Raw genomic sequence first — 21,952 nt, forward strand, 5'->3', positions numbered from 1 at the left:
TGGAGATCCAACACAGGGGCTTTGCTCTGGAGTTGTGCAGTGCATGTGCAGGAGTCATAAGCAACACTGCCAGCTGTTGGTGTGCAGTCCTGCCTGTGCATTGTCACTGGATGGACAGCCAGAATCAGCTTCCCCCTTTTCACAGTATCACCAAGGTTCCAGTTTGAGGACATTGATGCCAAGTCAACACTGCTTTTTTGTTCTGTGGAGGACCAGCAGCACTTTTCACAGCTCCTGAGCTTTGACCTCCTTTTGGCAATTGAATAAGGCTTTGTTGCCTTGGAATAATCATCTATGTGGTGAGCCAGTTGAAAGGTGAGAAGAGGGCACTGCCTTAAATAGCAGGTTCAAACTGGCTTCGTTTACAAGTAAGCACATACCATAATACTTGGGAATGTCTTGGGCTTCACAGAATCAAAGAGCTGTTGGGGCTGAAAGAGATCTCAGAGATAGAGTCATAGAATGGTTTAGGTTGGAAGGGAGCTCAAAGCTCAGCCAGTTCCAACCCCCTGCCGTAGGCAGGGACACCTCCCACTAGAACAGGTTGCTCAAGGCCTCATCCAACCTGGCCATGAACACCACCACAGAGGGAGCAGCCACAACCTCCTTGGGCAACCTGTGCCAGGGTCTCACCACCCTCACTGCAAAGAACCCTTTCCTAACATCCAGTTTCAATCTCCCCTCTGCCAGTCCAAACCCATTCCTCCTCATCCTGTCATTACCAGACCTTGTCAATAGTCCCTCCCAGCCCTCCTGTAGCCCCCTTCAGACACTGCAAGGCCACTCCAAGGTCTCCATGAAGCCTTCACTTCTCCAGGCTGCACAGCCCCAACTCTCTCAGCCTGTCCTCAGAGCAGAGCTGCTGCAGCCCTCTCAGCATCTTGGTGGCCTCTCCTGGACTGGCTCCAACACTTCCATGTCCTGCTTGTGCTGGGGGCTCCAGAACTGCATGCAGGGCTTCAGGGGGGTCTGAGGAGAGCAGAGCCAAGGGGCAGCATCCCCTCCCTTGCCCTGCTGCCCACACTGCTCTTGCTGCAGCCCAGCACAGGGTTGTGTCTGGGCTGCACTCCCACTGCAGGCTCCTGTTGAGTTTTTCACCACCCCAGACCCCCAGGGCCTGTTCCTCAGGGCTGCTCTCAGCCATTCCCCACCCAGCCTGGAGTTGTGCTTGGGATTGCACCCACCCAGGTGCAGGACCTTGCACTTGGCCTTGTTGAATGTCCTGAGGTTGGCCTGGGCACAGCTCTGCAGCCTGTCCAGGTCCCTCTGGATAGATCCCTGCCCTCTAGCAAGTCAACTGTGCCACATAGCTTGGTGCCAGCTGCACACTTGCTGAGGTTGCACTGATCCCTCTGTCCATAAAGTATGTTATGTTTTCCTGTTCATTTGTTACCTGTGCTAACACTTATTTCTCACCAATGTACTACTTCATGGTTTGCAAGAGGGAAAGTCAAACCTGCAACTTTTTAGTTGTCTTGAAGGAAAATGCAACACTTTGTAGGCTTTAGTGAAAGAAACCTTTGGGTAATGCAGTAGATTAAACTGTCCATGTCACTGACAAAGATGTTACACAGCTCTGCTGCCAGCACTGACCCCTGAGGGACACCACTTGTCCCTGGTCTCCAGGTGGACATTGTGCCCTTGATCACCACTCTCTGCCTGCCACCATCCAGCCAATGGATGTGTCTTGGAGCCACCTAAGCCCAAAGTAACTCAAACTGTACCATACCATCAAAAGGTGGGTTCAGAAATACTGGCTACAATATCTGCTGTAAAAGTTGATCCTGACTTGTTGGATTTCAGCTGAGAAAGATAAAGTTTTCAGCTGAGAAAGGTAAAGCTTCCAGCTGAGGAAACAGAGATTTGTTCAAAGTCAAATCACAGCTTGGCACAGCTGAAGTCTTTGTGCAGCTCATTGATGTGAGGCTGATGTATGTTCAAACTTGCTTTGCTTTCTGGTTTGCAGGGGGACAGAGTGGTGTTGTTTAGCCAATTTACTATGATGCTGGATATCTTGGAAGTTTTCCTAAGGCATTGGCAGCACAGATACCTTAGGCTGGATGGGAAAACACAGATCTCTGATCGGTATGTGACTCTGGTTGAAGAGGGGAGAGGGGCAGATTGGATGTGTGCATGCAGCTGTGGAGGTGAATTTAACCTCTTGCCTGGCTTTTCCACTCTATAGAATCACAGGGGTTGGAAAGGACCTCAAAAGCTCCTCCAGTCCAGCCCCCCTGCCACTGTGGGAGCAGAGAATCTAGCACAGGTCACACAGGAACACATCCAGAGAGGCCTGCAAAGGCTCCAGACAAGGAGACTCCACAGCCTCTGTGGGCAGCCTGTGCCAGGGATCTGTCACACTTACACTCAACAACTTCTTCCTCATGCTGAGGTGGAGCTTCCTGTGCTGCAGTTTCCATCTCCTAGCACCCAGCCCTATCCAGTCAACCAGACCATGGCACTAAGTGCCCCAGCCAGGCTTGGCTTCAACACCTCCAGGCACGGCGACTCCACCACCTCCCTGGGCAGCCCATTCCAATGCCAATCACTCTCTCTGACAACAGCTTCCTCCTAATACCAAGTCTTCTTCTCTTACCTGAGCAACTAGTGTTGAAAAGAAGTCATGCAGCTAAATTTCCTCCCTTTGCTTCATAGAATCAGGCAGGTTGGAAGAGACCTCCAAGCTCAGCCAGTCCAACCTAGCACCCAGCCCTGTCCAGTCAACTAGACCATAGCACTAAGTGTCCCATCCAGGCTTTGCTTCAACACCTTTATGTACTTCAGTCCTTCCTTGTCCTCTGCTTGGCTCTTTCTTTTCTTCTGTGATCATCCAAAATGTTTCTAAGCCTCTTTTCTTCTTTCCTACCAGCCTGTCCCTCACTGTATATGTCTCTGGTTATTGCTGAGAGCTGATAACCCTTTTTCCTTCTGTGTCACATCAGTGCTTTTGAGCTGCTTTCTAATGCCTCTGTCCTCCCTTTCACAATCTGATCATCCTGACCTCAACTCTGGGCCAGCCCCATGGTTTCTCCAAGGCCTGATGTATGTTTTCTTCTCTTCTGCAGGATACATCTAATAGATGAGTTTAATACAGATATGGAGATTTTTGTGTTCCTCCTTTCAACCAAAGCTGGTGGCTTGGGAATTAACCTGACTTCAGCAAACGTTGTCATTCTTCACGACATTGACTGCAACCCATACAACGATAAGCAAGCAGAAGACAGATGCCATAGAGTAGGGCAGAAAAGGTAAGATGCTTTTGATTTGAATGCTTGGCTTTTCCTGGAGGCAAGCTTTGACACTATCCCCCACAGCAAACTGCTGGCTAAGCTGTCAGCCCATGGCTTGGATGGCAACACTCTGTGCTGGGTTAGGAACTGGCTGGAGGGATGAGCCCAGAGAGTGGTGGTGAATGGTGCCACATCCAGCTGGCAGCTGTCACTAGTGGTGTCCCTCAGGGATCAGTGCTGGGCCCCATCCTCTTTAACATCTTCATAGATGATCTGGATGAGGGCATGGAGTCAGTCATCAGCAAGTGTGCAGATGACACCAAGCTGGGGGCAAATGTGGCTGGGTTGGAGGGCAGAAGGGCTCTGCAGCAGGACCTTGACCGCCTGCACAGATGGGCAGAGTCCAAGGGGATGGCTTCAATAGCTCCAAGTGCTGGTGCTGCACTTTGGCCACAACAACCCCATGCAGAGATACAGGCTGGGGTCAGAGTGGCTGAGAGCAGCCAGACAGAGAGGGATCTGGGGATGCTGATTGATACCCACCTGAACATGAGCCAGCAGTGTGCCCAGGTGGCCAAGAGAGCCAGTGGCATCCTGGCCTGCATCAGGAATGGTGTGGCCAGCAGGAGCAGGGAGGTCATTCTGCCCCTGTACTCTGCACTGCTTAGACCACACCTTGAGTGCTGTGTTCAGTTCTGGGCCCCCCAGTTTAGGAGGGACATTGAGATGCTTGAGCATGTCCAGAGAAGGGCGACGAGGCTGGGGAGAGGCCTTGAGCACAGCCCTACGAGGAGAGGCTGAGGGAGCTGGGATTGGTTAGCCTGGAGAAGAGGAGGCTCAGGGCAGACCTCATTGCTGTCTACAGCTACCTGAGGGGTGGTTGTGGCCAGGAGGAGGTTGCTCTCTTCTCTCAGGTGGCCAGCACCAGAACGAGAGGACACAGCCTCAGGCTGTGCCAGGGGAAATTTAGGCTGGAGGTGAGGAGAAAGTTCTTCCCTGAGAGAGTCATTGGACACTGGAATGGGCTGCCCGGGGAGGTGGTGGAGTCGCCGTCCCTGGAGCTGTTCAAGGCAGGACTGGACGTGGCACTTGGTGCCATGGTCTGGCCTTGAGCTCTGTGCTAAAGGGTTGGACTTGATGATCTGTGAGGTCTCTTCCAACCCTGATGATACTGTGATACTGTGAAGCTCCCAGAGGAGGCTGAAGTGTGGCATTTTATGATTCAAAATTAGGTTTGAAGCAGAGACTTGAGTATTGCAGCTCTGGGTTGTGCTGGGTTGTGCTGGGTTACAGCAGCTCTGGGTTGTGCTGGGTTACAGCAAGGTAACTGTTAAATGTCTTAGCACATTTTGCTGCTAGAACAAACCTTGTTAACATTCTCTGCCCCTTTTTCCTTCTGTCACTCACAAACTCTCTGATTCCCTGCTGCCAGAAACTGCTTCAAGGCAGATCTGAAGTCTTTGGGACTGTTTGTTCCCTTTAGGAGGAGATTTCAAAGCTGTAAAGTGTCAGCCCATCGTAAAGAGGGAGACCATGGAATGTTTTAGTGCCCTTTCAGGATGAGATAGAGAATGTGTTTCTTAACTGGTATTTCACCTGTGGTATGGGATGAGGAGGAGATGGAGTTGTTTCAATTAGCAGAGATCTTTGCAGTGGCTGTGGGAGGGCAGGAGAAAACCAAGTTTTCTGGCAGTGCAGAGCACAGTTAGCCCAGACACATAAAACTAGAAGCTCTTTTGGTTTGTTTCCCCCTCCTTGTTTTCAACCACCACCAGCTGAGCAAAGGCAGCAGAGCATCCTCCTTTATACTTTTCTCCATTCATCCAAAGAAAACATCAACAGCTTTCTGATTTATCCTATCTTTTGTGGTCCACAGAGAAGTAAAAGTCATAAAGCTAATCAGTAAGGGCACTATTGAAGAATCCATGCTCAAAATCAGCCAGCAGAAGTTGAAGCTAGAACAAGATATGACTGCTGCAGATTCAGGTAAGCCTCTTGCATGTATGTTCATTGAGTGAATTAGGGTTGCTGCAGTATGTTCTTCTGGAGGGGGAAAAAAGAGTTCTTGATGCAGACAAAGCTCTTTTTAAGGCACTTTTAGTCTAGTTGAAGATGTCCCTGCTGACTGCAGGGGAGGGGATTGGACTAGATGGCTTTTGGAGTTTGGATGACCTTTGCACCCTCTCCACCTGGAGTGGGTGCAGAGAAGGGTAACAAGGCTGGGGAGGGTCTGGCAAACATGACCTATGAGGAGCAGCTGAGGGAGCTGGGGGTGTTTAGTGTGGAGAAGAGGAGGCTGAGAGGGGACCTTACTGCCTTCTACAACTACCTAAAAGGAGGTTGTAGTGAGGCTGCATAATCTTGCACAAATCCTCTTTCCAGCAACTCCTTGTGCTGAAAGAGACAATTCTTGCACCCTCTGTTTGCTTGGGTCCTCTGCCTAGGACTAGGAGCTCTGTGAAGCAAACCTGGTGAGACAGCACAGACTGTGCTAAACTGAGAGGACACAAGCCCACGGTTTTACCTCTTTTGTTTCTTCACCTGAAGAATGCAAACACATTCACAGGCCACAGAGTGGCTCAATCAGCTCATGTGCTTGTGCAGGTGAAGCAGCTGTGGCTTGTTTTCACACACTCACACCCTCATACCGACACTCCCAGCTAAACTCTGACTGTGCTTTGATGCCAGAGCACTGCTCTGCTTCATGCATTGCCCTTGCAGCTCCTGAGCTCTGTCAGAAGGTAGCAGATCCATTTCAGGTTGGAAAGAGCTCTCTCCAGCTTCCACTGCAGACACAGATCTTCACCAGGGAGGCTGGGGAGAGGTCTGGCAAACATGGCCTGTGAGGAGCAGCTGAGGGAGCTGGGGGTGTTCAGTCTGGAGAAGAGGAGGCTGAGAGGGGACCTTATTGCCCTCTACAGCTACCTAAAAGGAGGCTGCAGTGAGGCTGGAGCTGGTCTCTTCTCCCCAGTTACTAATAACAGGACAAGAGGAAATGGCCTCAAGCTGCATCAGGGCAGGTTTAGGTTGGCTGTTGGGAGGAAGTTCTTTGCTGAGCAGGTGGTCAGGCACTGGCACAGGCTGCCCAGGAAGGTGGTGGAGTCACTATCCCTGGAGGTGTTTAAAAGCAGAGTGGATGTGGTGCTTGAGGCTGTGGTCTGGTGCTGAAGGCTGCTGGGATGAAGGTTGGACTGGCTGATGCTGGAGGTCCTTTCCAGCCATAGGGATTCCCAGTGCTGAGATGCTGTGCTGAGGGGTTTGGTTTAGTCAAGGACTTGTCAGTGTGAAACCTATGATTGGACTCCATCAGCTTGAAGGGCTTTGCCCACCTAAGGAATTCTGTGCTTGAGATCTCTTCCAACCCTAAACCATTTTATGATTATTGCTCAGTTTGACAGAAATTGGCTTGTAAGCAAAGCCTGGCTGGGGTACTTAGTGCCATGGTCTGGTTGACTGGATAGGGCTGGGTGCTAGGTTGGACTGGCTGAGCTTGGAGGTCTCTTCCAACCTGGTTGATTCTATGACCTAAAAATTTCACAACAGACTCCTACAGATAGAGGATTTGGGTACAATTTTGGGGCTATTGGGCTGCCCAGGGAGGTGGTGGAGTCACTGTCCCTGGAGGTGTTGAAGCCAAGCCTGGCTGGGGCACTTAGTGCCATGGTCTGGTTGATTGGGCAGGGCTGGGTGCTGGGTTGGACTGGATGAGTTTGGAGCTCTCTTCCAACCTGCTTGATTCTATGTTGATTGGGCAGGGCTGGGTGCTAGGTTGGACTGGCTGAGCTTGGAGGTCTCTTCCAGCCTGCTTGGTTCTGTGATTCTATGTTGATTGGGCAGGCCTGGGTGCTAGGTTGGACTGGATGAGTTTGGAGGTCTCTTCCAATCTGCTTGATGCTGTGATTAAAAATGTAATGCCAGACTCCTACAGATAGAGGATTTGGGTACACTTTTGGGTCTCTTGGGCTGCCCAGGGAGGTGGTGGAGTCACCGTCCTTGGAGGTGTTGAAGCCAAGCCTGGCTGGGGCACTTAGTGCCATGGTCTGGTTGATTGGGCAGGGCTGGGTGCTAGGTTGGGCTGGCTGAGCTTGGAGCTCTCTTCCAACCTGCTTGATTCTATGATTAAAAATGTAATGCCAGACTCCTACAGATAGAGGATTTGAGTACAATTTTGGGGCTCTTAGGGTTGTTTTTTTGGGGGGCCTGTTGCTGTGAGCTAATAGGAGCTGTGCTAACCCTTGTTTTTCATTCCTCAGGAGAAGGAGGCACCATTGCAGCAGATATAGCCACGCTATTAAAAGCATCATTAGGGCTCTAACACGCAAACAGGCTGTGAGATCCGAGGCAGAAAGGTGATGTTGTACCCCCAAGGACTCTTTGGCCACGAGTTTTATGAACATTTATAACCTTTTGTAGTTCCTTTTTCTTTTACTCCTTGTGGTATGGAAAGTTTTCTAAGACCCGGGAGCATTCTTTTTGGATGCTTTTATAACCCAACAGCCCAAACCTTCTCAAGATAGGGGTGGGGGGGGAAGGGAAATGCTGAACAAAAACCCCCTTCTTTTACAGTTCACTTCTCCAAAGAGGGACCCAAGTAGTTAATTGTTTTAATAAATCTCCTCTACTGCTCAAGATTTGTCAGTATTTTTGTAATTATTTCTACCTCCAAATATATATATATATATATAAAACCAACCTGTCTGTTTCACTGGATTCCACGTGTAGAGGTTTTTTTTTGCTGTGTGCCTTATTTGACACTGCTCGAGTCTGTTTCTGCTTCTTTGGGTTTATTTGATGTACTGTACTGGTTTTGTGTTAACGGAGACAAATAAACTGCCATCAATGACCTTTGCTTTGCTTTTGTATCCCCCTTCCCTTCTTCAGTGTGTGGGTATTGGGGTAGGGGGGGAAGCATGGGGATGACTTTGCATGGGGATAACTTTGCATGTTCTGTATCAAACAGGCAGCTCTCGAAGTGGCTGAAATGTTCTGCTGGCTGATGCCCGGTCGCAGCTGGCATCCCCCAGGTCTCAGTGCTGTGTCCTGTCCTCCTTAACGTCTTTGAGCAGTGACCTGGGTGAGGGCATGGAGGCACACTCAGTAATTCTGCAGATGACTGTCCTGGAGCCCTTCGTACCCCAAAATCCCTCTGCCTCCGCGGTGGGGATGGAACAAGCGGCAGAAAGCTGCTCCTCTCCCCTCGCCCTGCAGGCGTGAAGGGGCGGGGCAAAGGCAGTGCCCGCGCTGGGGCCGCGCTGTGATTGGCTGAGCGCTTCCCGCCCAGGCAGCGCTGACTCGGCCTTAGCCTAGCGAGGGGGAGCTGCTGGGCGCTGTGATTGGCTGAGCGCTTCCCGCCCAGGCAGCGCTGACTCGGCCTTAGCCTAGCGAGGGGGAGCTGCTGGGCGCTGTGATTGGCTGAGCGCTTCCCGCCCAGGCAGCGCTGACTCGGCCTTAGCCTAGCGAGGGGGAGCTGCTGGGCGCTGTGATTGGCTGAGCGCTTCCCGCCCAGGCAGCGCTGACTCGGCCTTAGCCTAGCGAGGGGGAGCTGCTGGGCACTGTGATTGGCTGAGCGCTTCCCGCCCAGGCAGCGCTGATTCGGCCTTAGCCTAGCGAGGGGAACTGCTGGGCGCTGTGATTGGCTGAGCGCTTCCCGCCCAGGCAGCGCTGACTCGGCCTTAGCCTAGCGAGGGGGAGCTGCTGGGCACTGTGATTGGCTGAGCGCTTCCCGCCCGGGCAGCGCTGACTCGGCCTTAGCCTAGCGAGTGGGAGCTGCTGGGCACTGTGATTGGCTGAGCGCTTCCCGCCCGGGCAGCGCTGACTCGGCCTTAGCCTAGCGAGGGGGAGCTGCTGGGCGCTGTGATTGGCTGAGCGCTTCCCGCCCGGGCAGCGCTGACTCGGCCTTAGCCTAGCGAGGGGGAGCTGCTGGGCGCTGCCCGCCCTGGGCTCTCCCTGCCCGCGCAGCTCCCGCAGGAGGAGTCCCCTGCGCTCCGAAGGACGAGCTCCGGAGGGACAAGGCTGCCCCCGCTCTGCACAGCTTCCCGCCGTAAGCACCGCCTGGGTGCGGCTTGATTGGCCTTAGCGACCCGCGGGCGGCTTCGGAGAGAGCAGCGGAGAGCGTCTGGAGCGGCCTCGCTCTCACCCAGCCTGGCTCAGCTGTGAGTGGGCTTCAGCTCGGCAGAGCTCACGGTAGGGAAGGTTCTGTTGAGCAGCTTTGCTTTTGCAACTCCTGCCGTCCAAAACAGTCACAGTTACCTATGAGGTCCTTGCAAGGTCTTCTCAGGCTGCTAATTCAAACCCAGTTAATTTCTGTGTCTAGTTTGGGGGTGGGTTTTTGGGAAGGAAAATCGTTCTGTTTTTCTCTGTAGTCCTGACTGGGCCACGTTAAGGCCCTGCCTCCACAACAATGACACCAAGCTGGGTGGCTGTGCCCACCTGCTAGAGGGCAGGGAGGCTTTGCAGCAGGACCTGGACATCTTAGGCTGATGGCCCAGGGCTCATTGTGGAAGTTCAGCAAGGCCAGGGGCCAGGTTCTGCATCTGGGTCACAACAACCCCATGGGGAGCTACAGACTTGGAGTGACCTCATTGCTCTCTGCAGCTGCCTGAAGGGAGGCTGTAGCCAGGTGGGGTTGGGCTCTGCTGCCAAGCAAGCAGCAACAGAAGAAGGGGACACAGTGTGAAATTGTGGCAGGGGAGGTCTAGGCTGGATGTTGTTAGGAAGTTGTTGTCAGAGAGAGTGATTGGCATTGGAATGGGCTGCCCAGGGAGGTGGTGGAGTGGCTGTGCCTGGAGGTGTTGATGCCAAGCCTGGCTGGGGCACTTGGTGCCATGGTCTGGTTGCTTGGCCAGGGCTGGGTGCTAGGTTGGACTGGCTGAGCTTGGAGCTCTCTTCCAACCTGGTTGATTCTATGCCTCTATGTGTGATTGGAAAGCTGTGACTCGGAGAGAACCCTGATGATGTTGGGTGGCAGTCAATTGAATATGAGGCAGCAGTGCCCAGGTGGCCAAGCAAGCCAATGGCAGCCTGGCTGGGAGCAGAAACAGGGTGGGCAGCAGGGGCAGGAGGGGATCATCTTCCTGTGCACAGCACTGAGGATGCCACATCTCAAGTGCTGTGTGCATTTCACTACAAGAGAGAAATCGAGGGGCTGGAGCCTGACCAGAGAAGGGCAATGAGGCTGGAGAAGGGCCTGGAGCACCTGGGCTGGGAGGGGAGGGGCTGAGGGAGCTGGGGGTGTTCAGGCTGCAGAAGAGGAGGCTGAGGGCAGAGCTCATTGCTGTCTGCAGCTCCCTGCAGGGAGGTTGGAGCGAGAAGGGGACAGCCTCTGCTCCTTGGTGGCAAAGGACAGGAGAAGAAATGGTTTTGAGCAGCAGCAGGGGAGGTTCAGACTGGATGCTAGGAAACATTTCTTGCCAGCAAGGGTTCACAAGCACTGGAATTGTCTGCTTAGGGCAGTGCTGGAGGCACTATCCTGGGGGTGTTTAAGCAGCCTGTGGAGCTGGAGCTTAGGGACATGGCTTAGTCCTGACCCTGCAGTGCTGGGTGAAAGGTTGGACTGGATGAGCTTGGAGGTCTCTTCCAGCTGATTGCATTTGGTGATTCTCTGTGTTTGTTTTTTCAGTGGCACAGCATAAATTTAGAGGCTAAAGAAAGTCATTGGGAAGCTTGAAGCCTGTTGGCTAAGTGTGGTTTGGTGAGTGGTGGGGGATTTTGCTTGTTGCCTTTCAAGCTCTCACACATTTATCTTCCATGTCAGTTAGGGCTTTGCTGAGAATTCCCATCTCCAGGAATGCTTAATAATCTCTTTTCCTTTTGAGAGCCCTGTTGGATCAAGTGGGTTGATCAAGCACTTCATTAGCAGGAAGGGAAATGTGAGGAGGAAGTTGTTCAGCATGAGAGTGGTGAGAGGCTGGCATGGGTTGCCCAGGGAGGTGGTTGGGGCCCTCTCCCTGGAGGTGTTTAAGGCCAGGCTGGCTGAGGCTGTGGGCAGCCTGCTCTAGGGTAGGGTGTCCCTGCCCATGGCAGGGGTGTTGGAATTAGATGATCCTTGTGGTCCCTTCCAACCCTGACTGATTCTGTGATTCTCTGTGCTTGAGACCACATCTCTGCCTCAAGCTCTGCTGTATTAAATCTTGCTTTTTATATGCTCTCCTAGAAATGAATCCAAGTGACAGATTTTGGGGTGTATTAAGCAGAATGTGTCCAGCAGATCAAGGGAGGTTCTCCTGTCCCTCTACTCTGCCCTGCTGAGACCTCAACTTGAATACTGGGTTCAGTTTTGGGCTCCCCAGTTGCAGAGGGATAGGGATCTGCTGGAGAGGGTCCAGCGCAGGGCTAGGAGGATGATGAGGGGACAGGAGGGCATGGCTGGTGAGGAGAGGCTGAGGGACCTGGGGCTGCTTAGTCTGGAGAAGAGAAGCCTGAGAAGGGATTTAATCAACGTTTATAAACATCTGAGGGCTGGAGGTCAGGAGAGGGGGACAGGCTCTGCACACTGCTCCCTGGGATAGGGCAAGCAGCAATGGGTGGAAGCTGCAGCACAGGAGGTTCCAGCTCAACACAAAGGGGAACTTCTTTGCTGTAAGGGTCCCAGAGCCCTGGCACAGGCTGCCCAGAGAGGTTGTGGAGTCTCCTTCTCTGGAGCCTTTCCAGGCCTGTCTGGATGTGTTCCTCTGTGCTCTGTGTTAGATAGGATTGTCCTGCTCTGGCAGGGGGGTTGGACTGGATGATCTCCTTGGGTCCCTTCCAACCCCTAACATCCTGTAACACCCCTAGGAAGTTAATTTAAATGATTTAAAAAGCAGCAACTTCAGACTCTTGCTGTGTTGGAAAGTAAACTTGGACTTTATTAAGACCCTGCTGGGCATGATCCAGCGTGGTCTGTTCTAGGTGACCCCTGCTCTGGCAGGGGCAGTTGGACTGGATGAGCTTTCCAGGTCTCTTCCAGCCCCTGGTGTTCTGTCACTCTGTAAACTTGCATTTGTTGTTGTTGTTATTTTCCTCCCATTCTGAAGAGCCAATCTACATTATAGACTTTGGTCTTTTCTGGATCCAGGCTGCAATAGCTGGAAGTGCTTGCACTCTGTCCTTGAGAGCCAAGAGCCTGGGGTGTTTGTCTGCCAGGTCAGGTTTGCAGGCCAGGAGTGTTGTACTGCACACATCCCAGTAGAAATCAGCCCACGTTACCTGTTGGAAACGAGAGGTGAAAGCAAGGACATTTCAGTTGGGGCTGCTAAGACTCTCAGCAAACTGCAGAAGGAAAGCATGAAGCTTCAGACAAAAGAGATCAAGTTCATGCTTTAGCTCTGTAGTTCTAGGCTTTAAAACAAAGCAGTGATGAGGCTGTAAGGCAAGGCTTAGCTTGAGCAAAACTGGCTTCCATCAACCCCTTGCTGTAGATATCCTGTTATAGTCTTGCCTGCTGCAACTGTGCTGCAGAGAAAAGGGGTTGCATTAGTTCCCACACAGTTTGAGGGGAGGAAAAGAAAAGGGGAGGGGGTTGTAGTCTCAAGTTACTTTTTTCTTCATGTTCTTCTTCCAAATTGGGGGGGCAGGGGGGTAATTAATATTCTTATATGTGCTTTTGATATTTATATTGATATTATTGATGTGTCTTATATGTTTTTAGATTAGAATCACAGAATGGTTTAGGTTAGAAGGGACCTCAAGGATCATCCAGCTCCAAACCCCTGCCATAGGCAGGGACACCTCCCATTAGAACATCCTCCTCATCCAACCTGGCCTTGAACACCTTCAGGGAGGTGGTGGAGCACAGAAGAACCCAGTGTGATCTTTGATCCCACTGGGTGCTTCTGTGCTCCACAACCTCCCTGGGCAACCTGTGCCAGTGTCTCACCACCCTCACTGCAAACAACTTCTTCCTAACATCCAGTTTCAAACTCCCCTCTGCCAGTTCAAACTCATTCCTCCTCATCCTCTCATTACCAGACCTTGTCAATAGTCCCTCCTCAGTCTTCCTGTAGCCCCCTTCAGATACTGGAAGCCCACTCCAAGGTCTCCTTGAATCCTTCTCTCTTCCAGGCTGCAGAGCCCCAACTCTTGTATTTCTGTCTATTTTATATTTATATATATTATATACATATTACATTCAATATATATATAATATATACATAAGGGCACACCTTGAGTGCTGTGTCCAGTTCTGGGCTCCTCCATTCAAGAGAGATGTTGAGGTGCTGGAAGGTGTTTGGAGAAGGGCAGCAAGGCTGGGGAGGGGCCTGGAGCAGAGCCCTGTGAGGAGAGGCTGAGGGAGCTGGGGGTGTGCAGCCTGCAGCAGAGGAGGCTCAGGGCAGAGCTCATTGCTGTCTGCAGCTGCCTGAAGGGAGGCTGTAGCCAGGTGGGGTTGGGCTCTTGTGCCAGGCAAGCAGCAAGAGAAGAAGGGGACACAGTGTGAAGTTGTGTCAGGGGAGGTCTAGGCTGGATGTTAGGAGGAAGTTCCTGGCAGAGAGAGTGATTGGCATTGGAATGGGCTGCCCAGGGAGGTGGTGGAGTGGCTGTGCCTGGAGGTGTTGAAGCCAAGCCTGGCTGGGGCACTTAGTGCCATGGTCTGGTTGATTGGCCAGGGCTGGGTGCTAGGTTGAAGTAGCTGAGCTTGGAGCTCTCTTCCAACCTGGTTGGTCCTGTGGTGATGATATGGAAAATGTTTTTCACTTGGCAGCTGAGCAGCCAGTGGTGTACTGGTAAGAACAAGGGGTCTAAAGAGCTTAGGACAGCAGCTGCTGTGGAATCCAGATGCTCAGCAACAGTTAAGATGATTTTATTTGTCTGGCAACCTGAGTGGAAGGGGAGAAATGAAAATGGACTAGTACTTACAGACTTGCCTACGAGCCAGTCTTTATCCCCTAGGAAAGTATCCAAGTCTTTCAGGAGCCCAGGTGCATTGTTGGTGAGGATCTCATCAAATGCTCGTTTCTGGAATGAAACCAAGAGGGACACCAAAACCCATCAGCACTGCAAGATGTAACCTTTGGGGGGGTTCTTACTTGGGCAAAAGACAGATGAAATCTGGAGAAGGTGAGAGTGAAATTGTTTGCTCTGACCCAAACTTCATGCAGTACTCTCTCTTCTTTAAAAGAAGGAATGTGATAACATCCAAGTCTGGATCAGTACAGCAAGCAGTAGGTAATTAAGCTGGGTAATGAATCACAGAGGTGAATGCCATTTGGATGCAGGCAAAAGGGGCACTTCAGAGAACCAAATCTTAGTGGTGGTGAATGGTGCCACATCCAGCTGGCAGCTGTCACTAGTGGTGTCCCTCAGGGATCAGTGCTGGGCCCCATCCTCTTTAACATCTTCATAGATGATCTGGATGAGGGCATGGAGTCAGTCATCAGCAAGTGTGCAGATGACACCAAGCTGGGGGCAGATGTGGCTGGGTTGGAGGGCAGAAGGGCTCTGCAGCAGGACCTTGACTGCCTGCACAGATGGGCAGAGTCCAAGGGGATGGCTTCAATAGCTCCAAGTGCTGGTGCTGCACTTTGGCCACAACAACCCCATGCAGAGATACAGGCTGGGGTTGGAGTGGCTGAGAGCAGCCAGACAGAGAGGGATCTGGGGGTGCTGATTGATACCCACCTGAACATGAGCCAGCAGTGTGCCCAGGTGGCCAAGAGAGCCAGTGGCATCCTGGCCTGCATCAGGAATGGTGTGGCCAGCAGGAGCAGGGAGGTCATTCTGCCCCTGAACTCTGCACTGCTTAGACCACACCTTGAGTGCTGTGTTCAGTTCTGGGCCCCCCAGTTTAGGAGGGACATTGAGATGCTTGAGTGTGTCCAGAGAAGGGCAACGAGGCTGGGGAGAGGCCTTGAGCACAGCCCTACGAGGAGAGGCTGAGGGAGCTGGGGGTGTGCAGCCTGCAGCAGAGGAGGCTCAGGGCAGACCTTATTGCTGTCTGCAACTACCTGAAGGGAGGCTGTAGCCAGGTGGGGTTGGGCTCTGCTGCCAGGCAAGCAGCAACAGAAGAAGGGGACACAGTGTGAAGTTGTGGCAGGGGAGGTCTAGGCTGGATGTTAGGAGGAAGTTCCTGGCAGAGAGAGTGATTGGCATTGGAATGGGCTGCTCAGGGAGGTGGTGGAGTCTCTGTGCCTGGAGGTGTTGAAGCCAAGCCTGGCTGGGGCACTTAGTGCCATGGTCTGGTTGATTGGGCAGGGCTGGGTGCTAGGATGGGCTGGCTGAGCTTGGAATCCAACCTGCTTGATTCTGTGATGCTAATGTATCAATTCTCAAATTTCCAGAAGCCCTTAAGCTTACTCTGGATGCATTCCTGTGTGACCCTGCTCTGGCAGAGGGATGGGCCTGGATGATCTTTCAAGATCTCTTCCAGCCCCTCACTTTCTGTGATTGAGTTTCTCCACGCTGCCAGTCAAATTCTGCTCAGCTGCCCTTCCTTACTGCCCCTTTGTTTTTTGAGCTTGTGGGTGTGGGGCTTCTGTCTGTTACTGTGTGAAGGATGAGTTTGGGTGTGGTGGTGGTTCTGTGCTAGCTGGTCCCCATAGCAGAAGGTGTTAAGACTGCTGTTAAAAGGTTAGCTGCCTCCTTTGGAAAGGGAAACTGTTTCTGGTTTTCTATCACTATCAATACAGGCTGAGGGAGGCGGTGATAGAAAGCAACCCTAAGGAAAAGGAGTTGGGGGTGCTGATGCTTGAGAACTTGGACATGAGCAGGCAGTTTGAGCTTGCACTGATGGATGAGAACTTGGACGTGAGCAGGCAGTTTGAGCTTGCACTGATGGATGAGAACTTGGACGTGAGCAGGCAGTTTGAGCTTGCACTGATGGATGAGAACTTGGACATGAGCAGGCAGTGTGAGCTTGCAGCACAGAAGACCAATGGCAGTCTGGGCTGAATCCACAGCAGTGTGGCCAGAGATGGGGAGAGCAGATCCTGCTCCTCTGATTTGCTCTGGTGAGACCTCAGCTGGAATGCTGCATCCAGCTCTGGAGCCCTCAAAACAGGAAGGACATGGACCTGATGGGGCAGGTCCAGAAGAGGGCCACGAAAACGCTTAGGGAGTTGGAGTAGCTCTGCTACAAAGACAGAATGAGAGAGCTGGGGGTGTTCAGCCTGGAGAAGAGAAGGCTTCATGGAGACCTTAGAGCAGCCCCTTTGAAGGGCAGTTTGGTACAGGCTCCCACAGCCTGCTTGATTCAAGGTGAGCCAAAGATGGAGAGCTCATGATAGCCTCATCCTTTCCACCAAGGGTGAAGAAAAAAGCTGGTGAAGGAGGAGTTGAGAAGGAGCAGAAAGCTTTGGCTGGCTTAGCCCTGAGGAGGAGCCACAGGAGAGCTGTCAAGCCAGGAGCTGCCACACGGTTGTTTCTCCAGAGAAGGTGCTCAGGTATGTGCTATCTTTGAGTTAGTGATCCTCTTACTCTAACATCCTGGTTTTTCTCTGCCCAAGGGAAGAGGGTCATGAAGTCATCAATGGTGTCCACAATGGCATCAGCTAGTGCCTGTTCCACAGGTGTCTGACCTGCCAGACCTGTGGGAAGCAAGCATATGCAGGAGAGTTACAGACAGCACCAGACTTTTGCTAAGTGGGAATCATAGAATCAGTCAGAGTTGGAAGGCACCACAAGGATCATCCAGTCCCAACACCCCTGCCATGGGCAGGGACACCCTACCCCAGATCAGGAGAAGTAAACTGTTCTTTGTGTGCATCCTCTCCAGGGATTTTTTTGATGCTAGCAGCAAGCATTTGACTCCTTACATCCAGCTGCAGTCATCCCATCAAGCTCCAGCCTTACACAGCCCTTTCCTCTGCTGCAGCATCTCTCACTGAAGCTTTATGCTTTTAAAGGTGAATCATATAGAATGGTTTAGGTTGGAAGAGATCTCAAAGCTCAGCCAGTTCCAACCCCCTGCCATAGGCAGGGACAGCTCCCTCTAGAACAGGTTGCTCAAGGCCTCATCCAACCTGGCCTTGAACACCTCCAGGGAAGTGGTGGAGCACAGAAGCACCCAATGTGATCTTTGAGAAACCTGTGCCAGTGTCTCACCACCCTCACTGCAAACAACTTCTTCCTAACATCCAGTTTCAATCTCCCCTCTGCCAGTTCAAACCCATTCCTCCTCCTCCTGTCATTACCAGACCTTGTCAATAGTCCCTCCCCAGCCTTCCTGTAGGTCCCCTTCAGATCCTGGAAGTCCACTCCAAGGTCTCCTCCAAGCTTTCTCTTCTCCAGGCTGAAGAGCCTGAGGGGGGATGCCTTTCCTTTTGGATGTTCTGTGAGCTGTTGGTGATGGGCCCCTGAAAACCTCCTTGCTTAATGACACATGTGTGGAGTGGATGGCAGAGCTAAGAAGACATTCCCCTTTCACACGTGCTTGTTCTCCTGCTGTGAGCTAGCCCAGTGTGACTAACCCTCAAAGAACAGCATGGTTTGAGTGTGCTCCACAACCCCAGCCTTGGTGGCTGTTGGCTAACAGAAAAGCTGTCATAAGACAGGATTCAGTCTATAGAAGGAGCACAGCTCCAGCTCAGCCTTGGGACAGGAGGTGGGAGGGAGGCTTCCCCATCATCAAATCAAGTTGAAAGAGCTCCAAGCTCAGCCAGTCCAACCTAGCACCCAGCCCTGGCCAATCAACCAGACCATGGCACTAAGTGCCTCAGCCAGGCTTGGCTTCAACACCTCCAGCCACAGCCACTCCACCACCTCCCTGGGCAGCCCATTCCAAGGCCAATCACTCTCTCTGCCAGGAACTTCCTCCTAACATCCAGCCTAGACCTGCCCTGGCACAGCTTCACACTGTGTCTCCTTCTTCTGTTGCTGCTTGCCTGGCAGCAGAGCCCAACCCCACCTGGCTACAGCCTCCCTTCAGGCAGCTGCAGACAGCAATGAGCTCTGCCCTGAGCCTCCTCTGCTGCAGGCTGCACACCCCCAGCTCCCTCAGCCTCTCCTCACAGGGCTCTGCTCCAGGCCCCTCCCCAGCCTTGCTGCCCTTCTCTCAACACCTTCCATCACCTCAACATCTCTCTTGACTTGAGGAGCCCAGAACTGGACACACCACTCATTCTCACTGCCAGCTGGACACTTGGCATTCTCTTTCAAGCAGTAGATTGTATCAAGACTGGAGGAAAGTGGCAGGAGCACAGTGGTGCAGACAGGCTTGGAAATACCTTGTGCTGTTACCTCGAAGTGTAACACCCTGCTTGTGTCCTCAGCTGGAAAATGTGGGGCATTTGGAACAGCAGGATGCATCTCTCTGCTCAGAGTAATGAAAGAAGTAGGATAATTCTTGCTTCCCTCTCTTCAATTTCCTGATGCTCATCAGCTGAACACATCTGCCTTCAGCCAAAGCAGGTTTGCAGCTGGTTGTGAATGACCTAAAGCAAGCTCTGACTACTCTCTTTGATTGCTTGCATTGCTAAGTCTTGCATCTCTTTATCATGCTGGTTGAATGCTTCCATGGCATGCAATCATTTAAAGATGGACGTGATGTCACCATCTGATCTAATCTCTCTGCTGGCTAAGAATTGTTGCCTAAATCGCCTTCATCGTGCTCTGCTTCTGATAATCTCTGATGCTTCCAAAACCTGCTCCTCTCTCTGGTTAGCCTGGCAGTTCAGAGTTCAGCTCCAGGGGAACTGAGAGCCTCAGGGAAGCCACCGGTGTGTGCTTTCTGTCAGGGAGTGCATCAGTGTGGCCAGCAGGGCTAGGGAGGTTCCTCTCCCTGTCTGCTCTGCCCTGCTGAGACCACACCTGCGATACTGTGCCCAGTCTGGGGCTCCCCAGTCCCAGAGAGACAGGGACCTGCTGGAGAGAGTCCAACAGAGAGCCATGAGGGTAAGTGGGAGACTTGAGCATCTCCCCTACGGAGAGAGACTGAGAGCCCTGGGGCTGGTTAGTGTGGAGAAGGGAAGGCTGAGAGGGGATCTGAGCAATGGGTACAAATAGCTGAGGGGTGGGTGTCAAGTGGAGGGGGCCAAGCTCTTTTTGGTGGTGCTCTGCAATAAGCCAAGGAGCAATGGATACAAACTGGAACAGAGAAGGTTTCAGCTCAACCTGAGGAGAAACTTCTTTCCAGTGAGGGTGACAGAGCCCTGGAGCAGGCTGCCCAGGGGAATTGTGGAGTCTCCTTCTCTGGGGACTTTCCAAACCTCCCTAGATGCATTCCTGTGCAGACTACCTTAGAAGGCCCTGCTTTTGGCAGGGAAGTTAGACTGGATGACCTCTGGAGGTCCCTTCCAACCTCTAAAGTTCTGTGTTTCTGTGAGTGGGAGGTGACTATAAAGTTACTGGCTGGAGAGTTCAGCCCAAACCTGGGTGCTGTATGCAGAGAGGCAACTGGGAGGTGTGTGTGTGGGGATTATGGCTGAGGCTTCCTTCAGAGTGCAGACACAGGGCTCAGCTATCTGATTTCAGCTCTGGACATCACAGTGTTTCATGGTACAGGTTGTGACTCTGAGCCCATATTTGTCTGTTTCTTTACTTCCTAAGTGGTATTTGAATGACTCTAAGCCCTGTCATAAAGCATGCCAGCAAGTTTTGCTCTTTTTGATCTTGGAACTTCAGGAGATGCAGCCTGAGGTGTCATCAGTATTGTCACAACAGCCCCAAGCCAGCAGGCAAAACTGGCACCAAATTGTGGAAGGGAAGGCCACTGACACAGCTCACAGTGCTCAGCACTGCTCAGGCCACCCCTTGAGTGCTGTGTCCAGTTCTGGGCTCCTCCATTCAAGAGAGATGTTGAGGTGCTGGAAGGTGTGGAGAGAAGGGCAGCAAGGCTGGGGAGGGGCCTGGAGCAGAGCCCTGTGAGGAGAGGCTGAGGGAGCTGGGGGTGTGCAGCCTGCAGCAGAGGAGGCTCAGGGCAGAGCTCATTGCTGTCTGCAGCTCCCTGCAGGGAGGCTGTAGCCAGGTGGGGTTGAGCTCTGCTGCCAGGCAAGCAGCAACAGAAGAAAGTGACACAGTGTGAAGTTGTGTCAGGGTAGGTCTAGGCTGGATGTTGTTAGGAAGTTGTTGTCAGAGAGAGTGATTGGCATTGGAATGGGCTGCCCAGGGAGGTGGTGGAGTGGCTGTGGCTGGAGGTGTTGAAGCCAAGCCTGGCTGGGGCACTTAGTGCCATGGTCTGGTTGGTTGGGCAGGGCTGGGTGCTAGGTAGGTCTGGATGATCTTAGAGGTCGCCTCCAACCTGCTTGATTCTATGATTCTATAATCTTTAAGCTCCATATGATGTGGCTTAAATCTTCAAATGCAGCAAGGGTGTTTGACATCACCTCCATCCCTGGAGATGTTTCAAAGTGGACTGGATGAGGCACTTGGTGCCATGGTTTAGTAAATTAGAAAGTGTTAGGTTGGACTCGATGATCTTAGAGGTCTTTTCCAACCTGGTTCATTCTGTGACTCTGTAACCATAGCAGAAGAGAGCAAAGGAAACAGTAAAATGGTGTTACCTGCTTCCTTGGCAAGGTATCTTCCTATTGCCAGGCTCTGGTGAATGACAACTCCATCAACCTCCAGAATGGGGAGTTTGCCAAATGGGATAGCTTGGAGGAGAAAGGAAAAAGCAAGAGTTAAAATAAAACCATAGTCCTGGACATCTCACAGCAGTTAGACTTTTACTACTCAGGGTGTGGGAATGATTAAAGTACTTGACAGTTTTGCAATGTTTCTATGGGGCATGAGTCAATATTTAAGTGTAAGTCAATATTTAAGTGTAAGGAAATAACCAGACAGAACTGCAAGGAGGGCAGCTAGAGTGTAGAAGCCAGCTGCTGTACCTAGGGTAGGGTGTCCCATGGCAGGGGGGTTGGAACTACATGGTCCTTGTGGTCCCTTCCAACCCTGACTGATTCTATGATCTCCTGTCCCTGGAGTTGTGTTCTAAAGCCTGAATGTACTCCTCTGCAGCCTGAATTCTTCATGCAAGGAAGCTTCTAAGAGGAATGTTGGGTTTTATTCCTTCTCTTCCCTGCTTTTTCTTCCCAAAAGCTTGAGAGAATTCCAAGGGAGATGGAGGGAATGCAGCACTACCTGAGGAGGAGAGGCTGAGAGCCCTGGGGCTGCTTAGGCTGCAGAGGAGAAGGCTGAGAGAGGATCTGAGCAATATCTATCAAGAGCTGAGGGCTGGGGGTCAGGAAGGAAGGCACAGGGACAGCCTCTGCTCACCTGTGCCCTGCCATAGGACAAGCAGCAATGGGTGTAAGCTGCAGCACAGGAGGTTCCACCTCAACACAAGGGGGAACTTCTTTACTGTAAGGTTCCCAGAGCCCTGGCACAGGCTGCCCAGAGAGGTTGTGGAGTCTCCTTCTCTGGAGCCTTTGCAGCCCTGTCTGGATGTGTTCCTGTGTGACCTGTGCTCGATTCTCTGCTCCTGCTGTGGCAGTGGGGTTGGACTGGAAGCTATCCAGAGGTCCCTTCCAAACCCTGATGTCCTGTGAGCCTGTGATCCACAGGTGAGCTTTTGTTGTGGCATGCTCCCTCTTATGGTTTTGAGGCTGGATGCCTTTAAGACACCAGAAAGCTGAGGGTCTCTAGAGGCTGGATAGGTCCAGGAGGAAGTGTATTTCATTCCAGTGAGTCCTGCCTCCCTATCAAACTGGCTGCAGAGTCAGGTTCCTTCCCTTTCCCCAGGAGGATGTGCAGGCTGTTATCTGTGTGGGTGAGATCTGGTTCAGCCTTGGCAACGCTGCCAAGTGGGACCTGGAGCTGCCAAGCTGTGTCACACGGGTTTGGTATGGGGGTAGAGAGGCATGGTGGAGGGGTGG

General features: G+C 52.2%; 2 protein-coding genes across 5 annotated transcripts in view; one reads left to right on the top strand and one right to left on the bottom strand.

Moving 5' to 3' along the window:
• SMARCAD1 (SWI/SNF-related, matrix-associated actin-dependent regulator of chromatin, subfamily a, containing DEAD/H box 1) overlaps nucleotides 1-8,080 on the top strand; it is an 83,140-nt gene extending 75,060 nt beyond the window's left edge. For all 4 annotated transcript variants that reach the window (XM_064148338.1, XM_064148339.1, XM_064148340.1 and 1 more), the window contains 4 exons: nucleotides 1,967-2,085; nucleotides 3,066-3,248; nucleotides 5,107-5,216; nucleotides 7,484-8,080. In XM_064148338.1, the coding sequence (XP_064004408.1) occupies nucleotides 1,967-2,085; nucleotides 3,066-3,248; nucleotides 5,107-5,216; nucleotides 7,484-7,545 (474 nt within the window). In that variant the 3' untranslated portion in view covers nucleotides 7,546-8,080. The remainder of the gene's footprint in view (nucleotides 1-1,966; nucleotides 2,086-3,065; nucleotides 3,249-5,106; nucleotides 5,217-7,483) is intronic.
• Nucleotides 8,081-12,048: 3,968 nt separating this feature from the next.
• Nucleotides 12,049-21,952, bottom strand: part of HPGDS (hematopoietic prostaglandin D synthase) — a 38,183-nt gene continuing 28,279 nt past the window's right edge. The window contains exons 3-6 of the mRNA XM_064149361.1: nucleotides 20,639-20,731; nucleotides 16,617-16,726; nucleotides 14,061-14,159; nucleotides 12,049-12,413 (exon numbers count right to left, since the gene is read on the bottom strand). Of these exons, the coding sequence (XP_064005431.1) occupies nucleotides 12,249-12,413; nucleotides 14,061-14,159; nucleotides 16,617-16,726; nucleotides 20,639-20,731 (467 nt within the window). The 3' untranslated portion in view covers nucleotides 12,049-12,248. The remainder of the gene's footprint in view (nucleotides 12,414-14,060; nucleotides 14,160-16,616; nucleotides 16,727-20,638; nucleotides 20,732-21,952) is intronic.

This window comes from Pogoniulus pusillus, chromosome 9 (assembly GCF_015220805.1).
Source record: "Pogoniulus pusillus isolate bPogPus1 chromosome 9, bPogPus1.pri, whole genome shotgun sequence".
Classification (NCBI taxonomy): Eukaryota; Metazoa; Chordata; class Aves; order Piciformes; family Lybiidae; genus Pogoniulus; species Pogoniulus pusillus.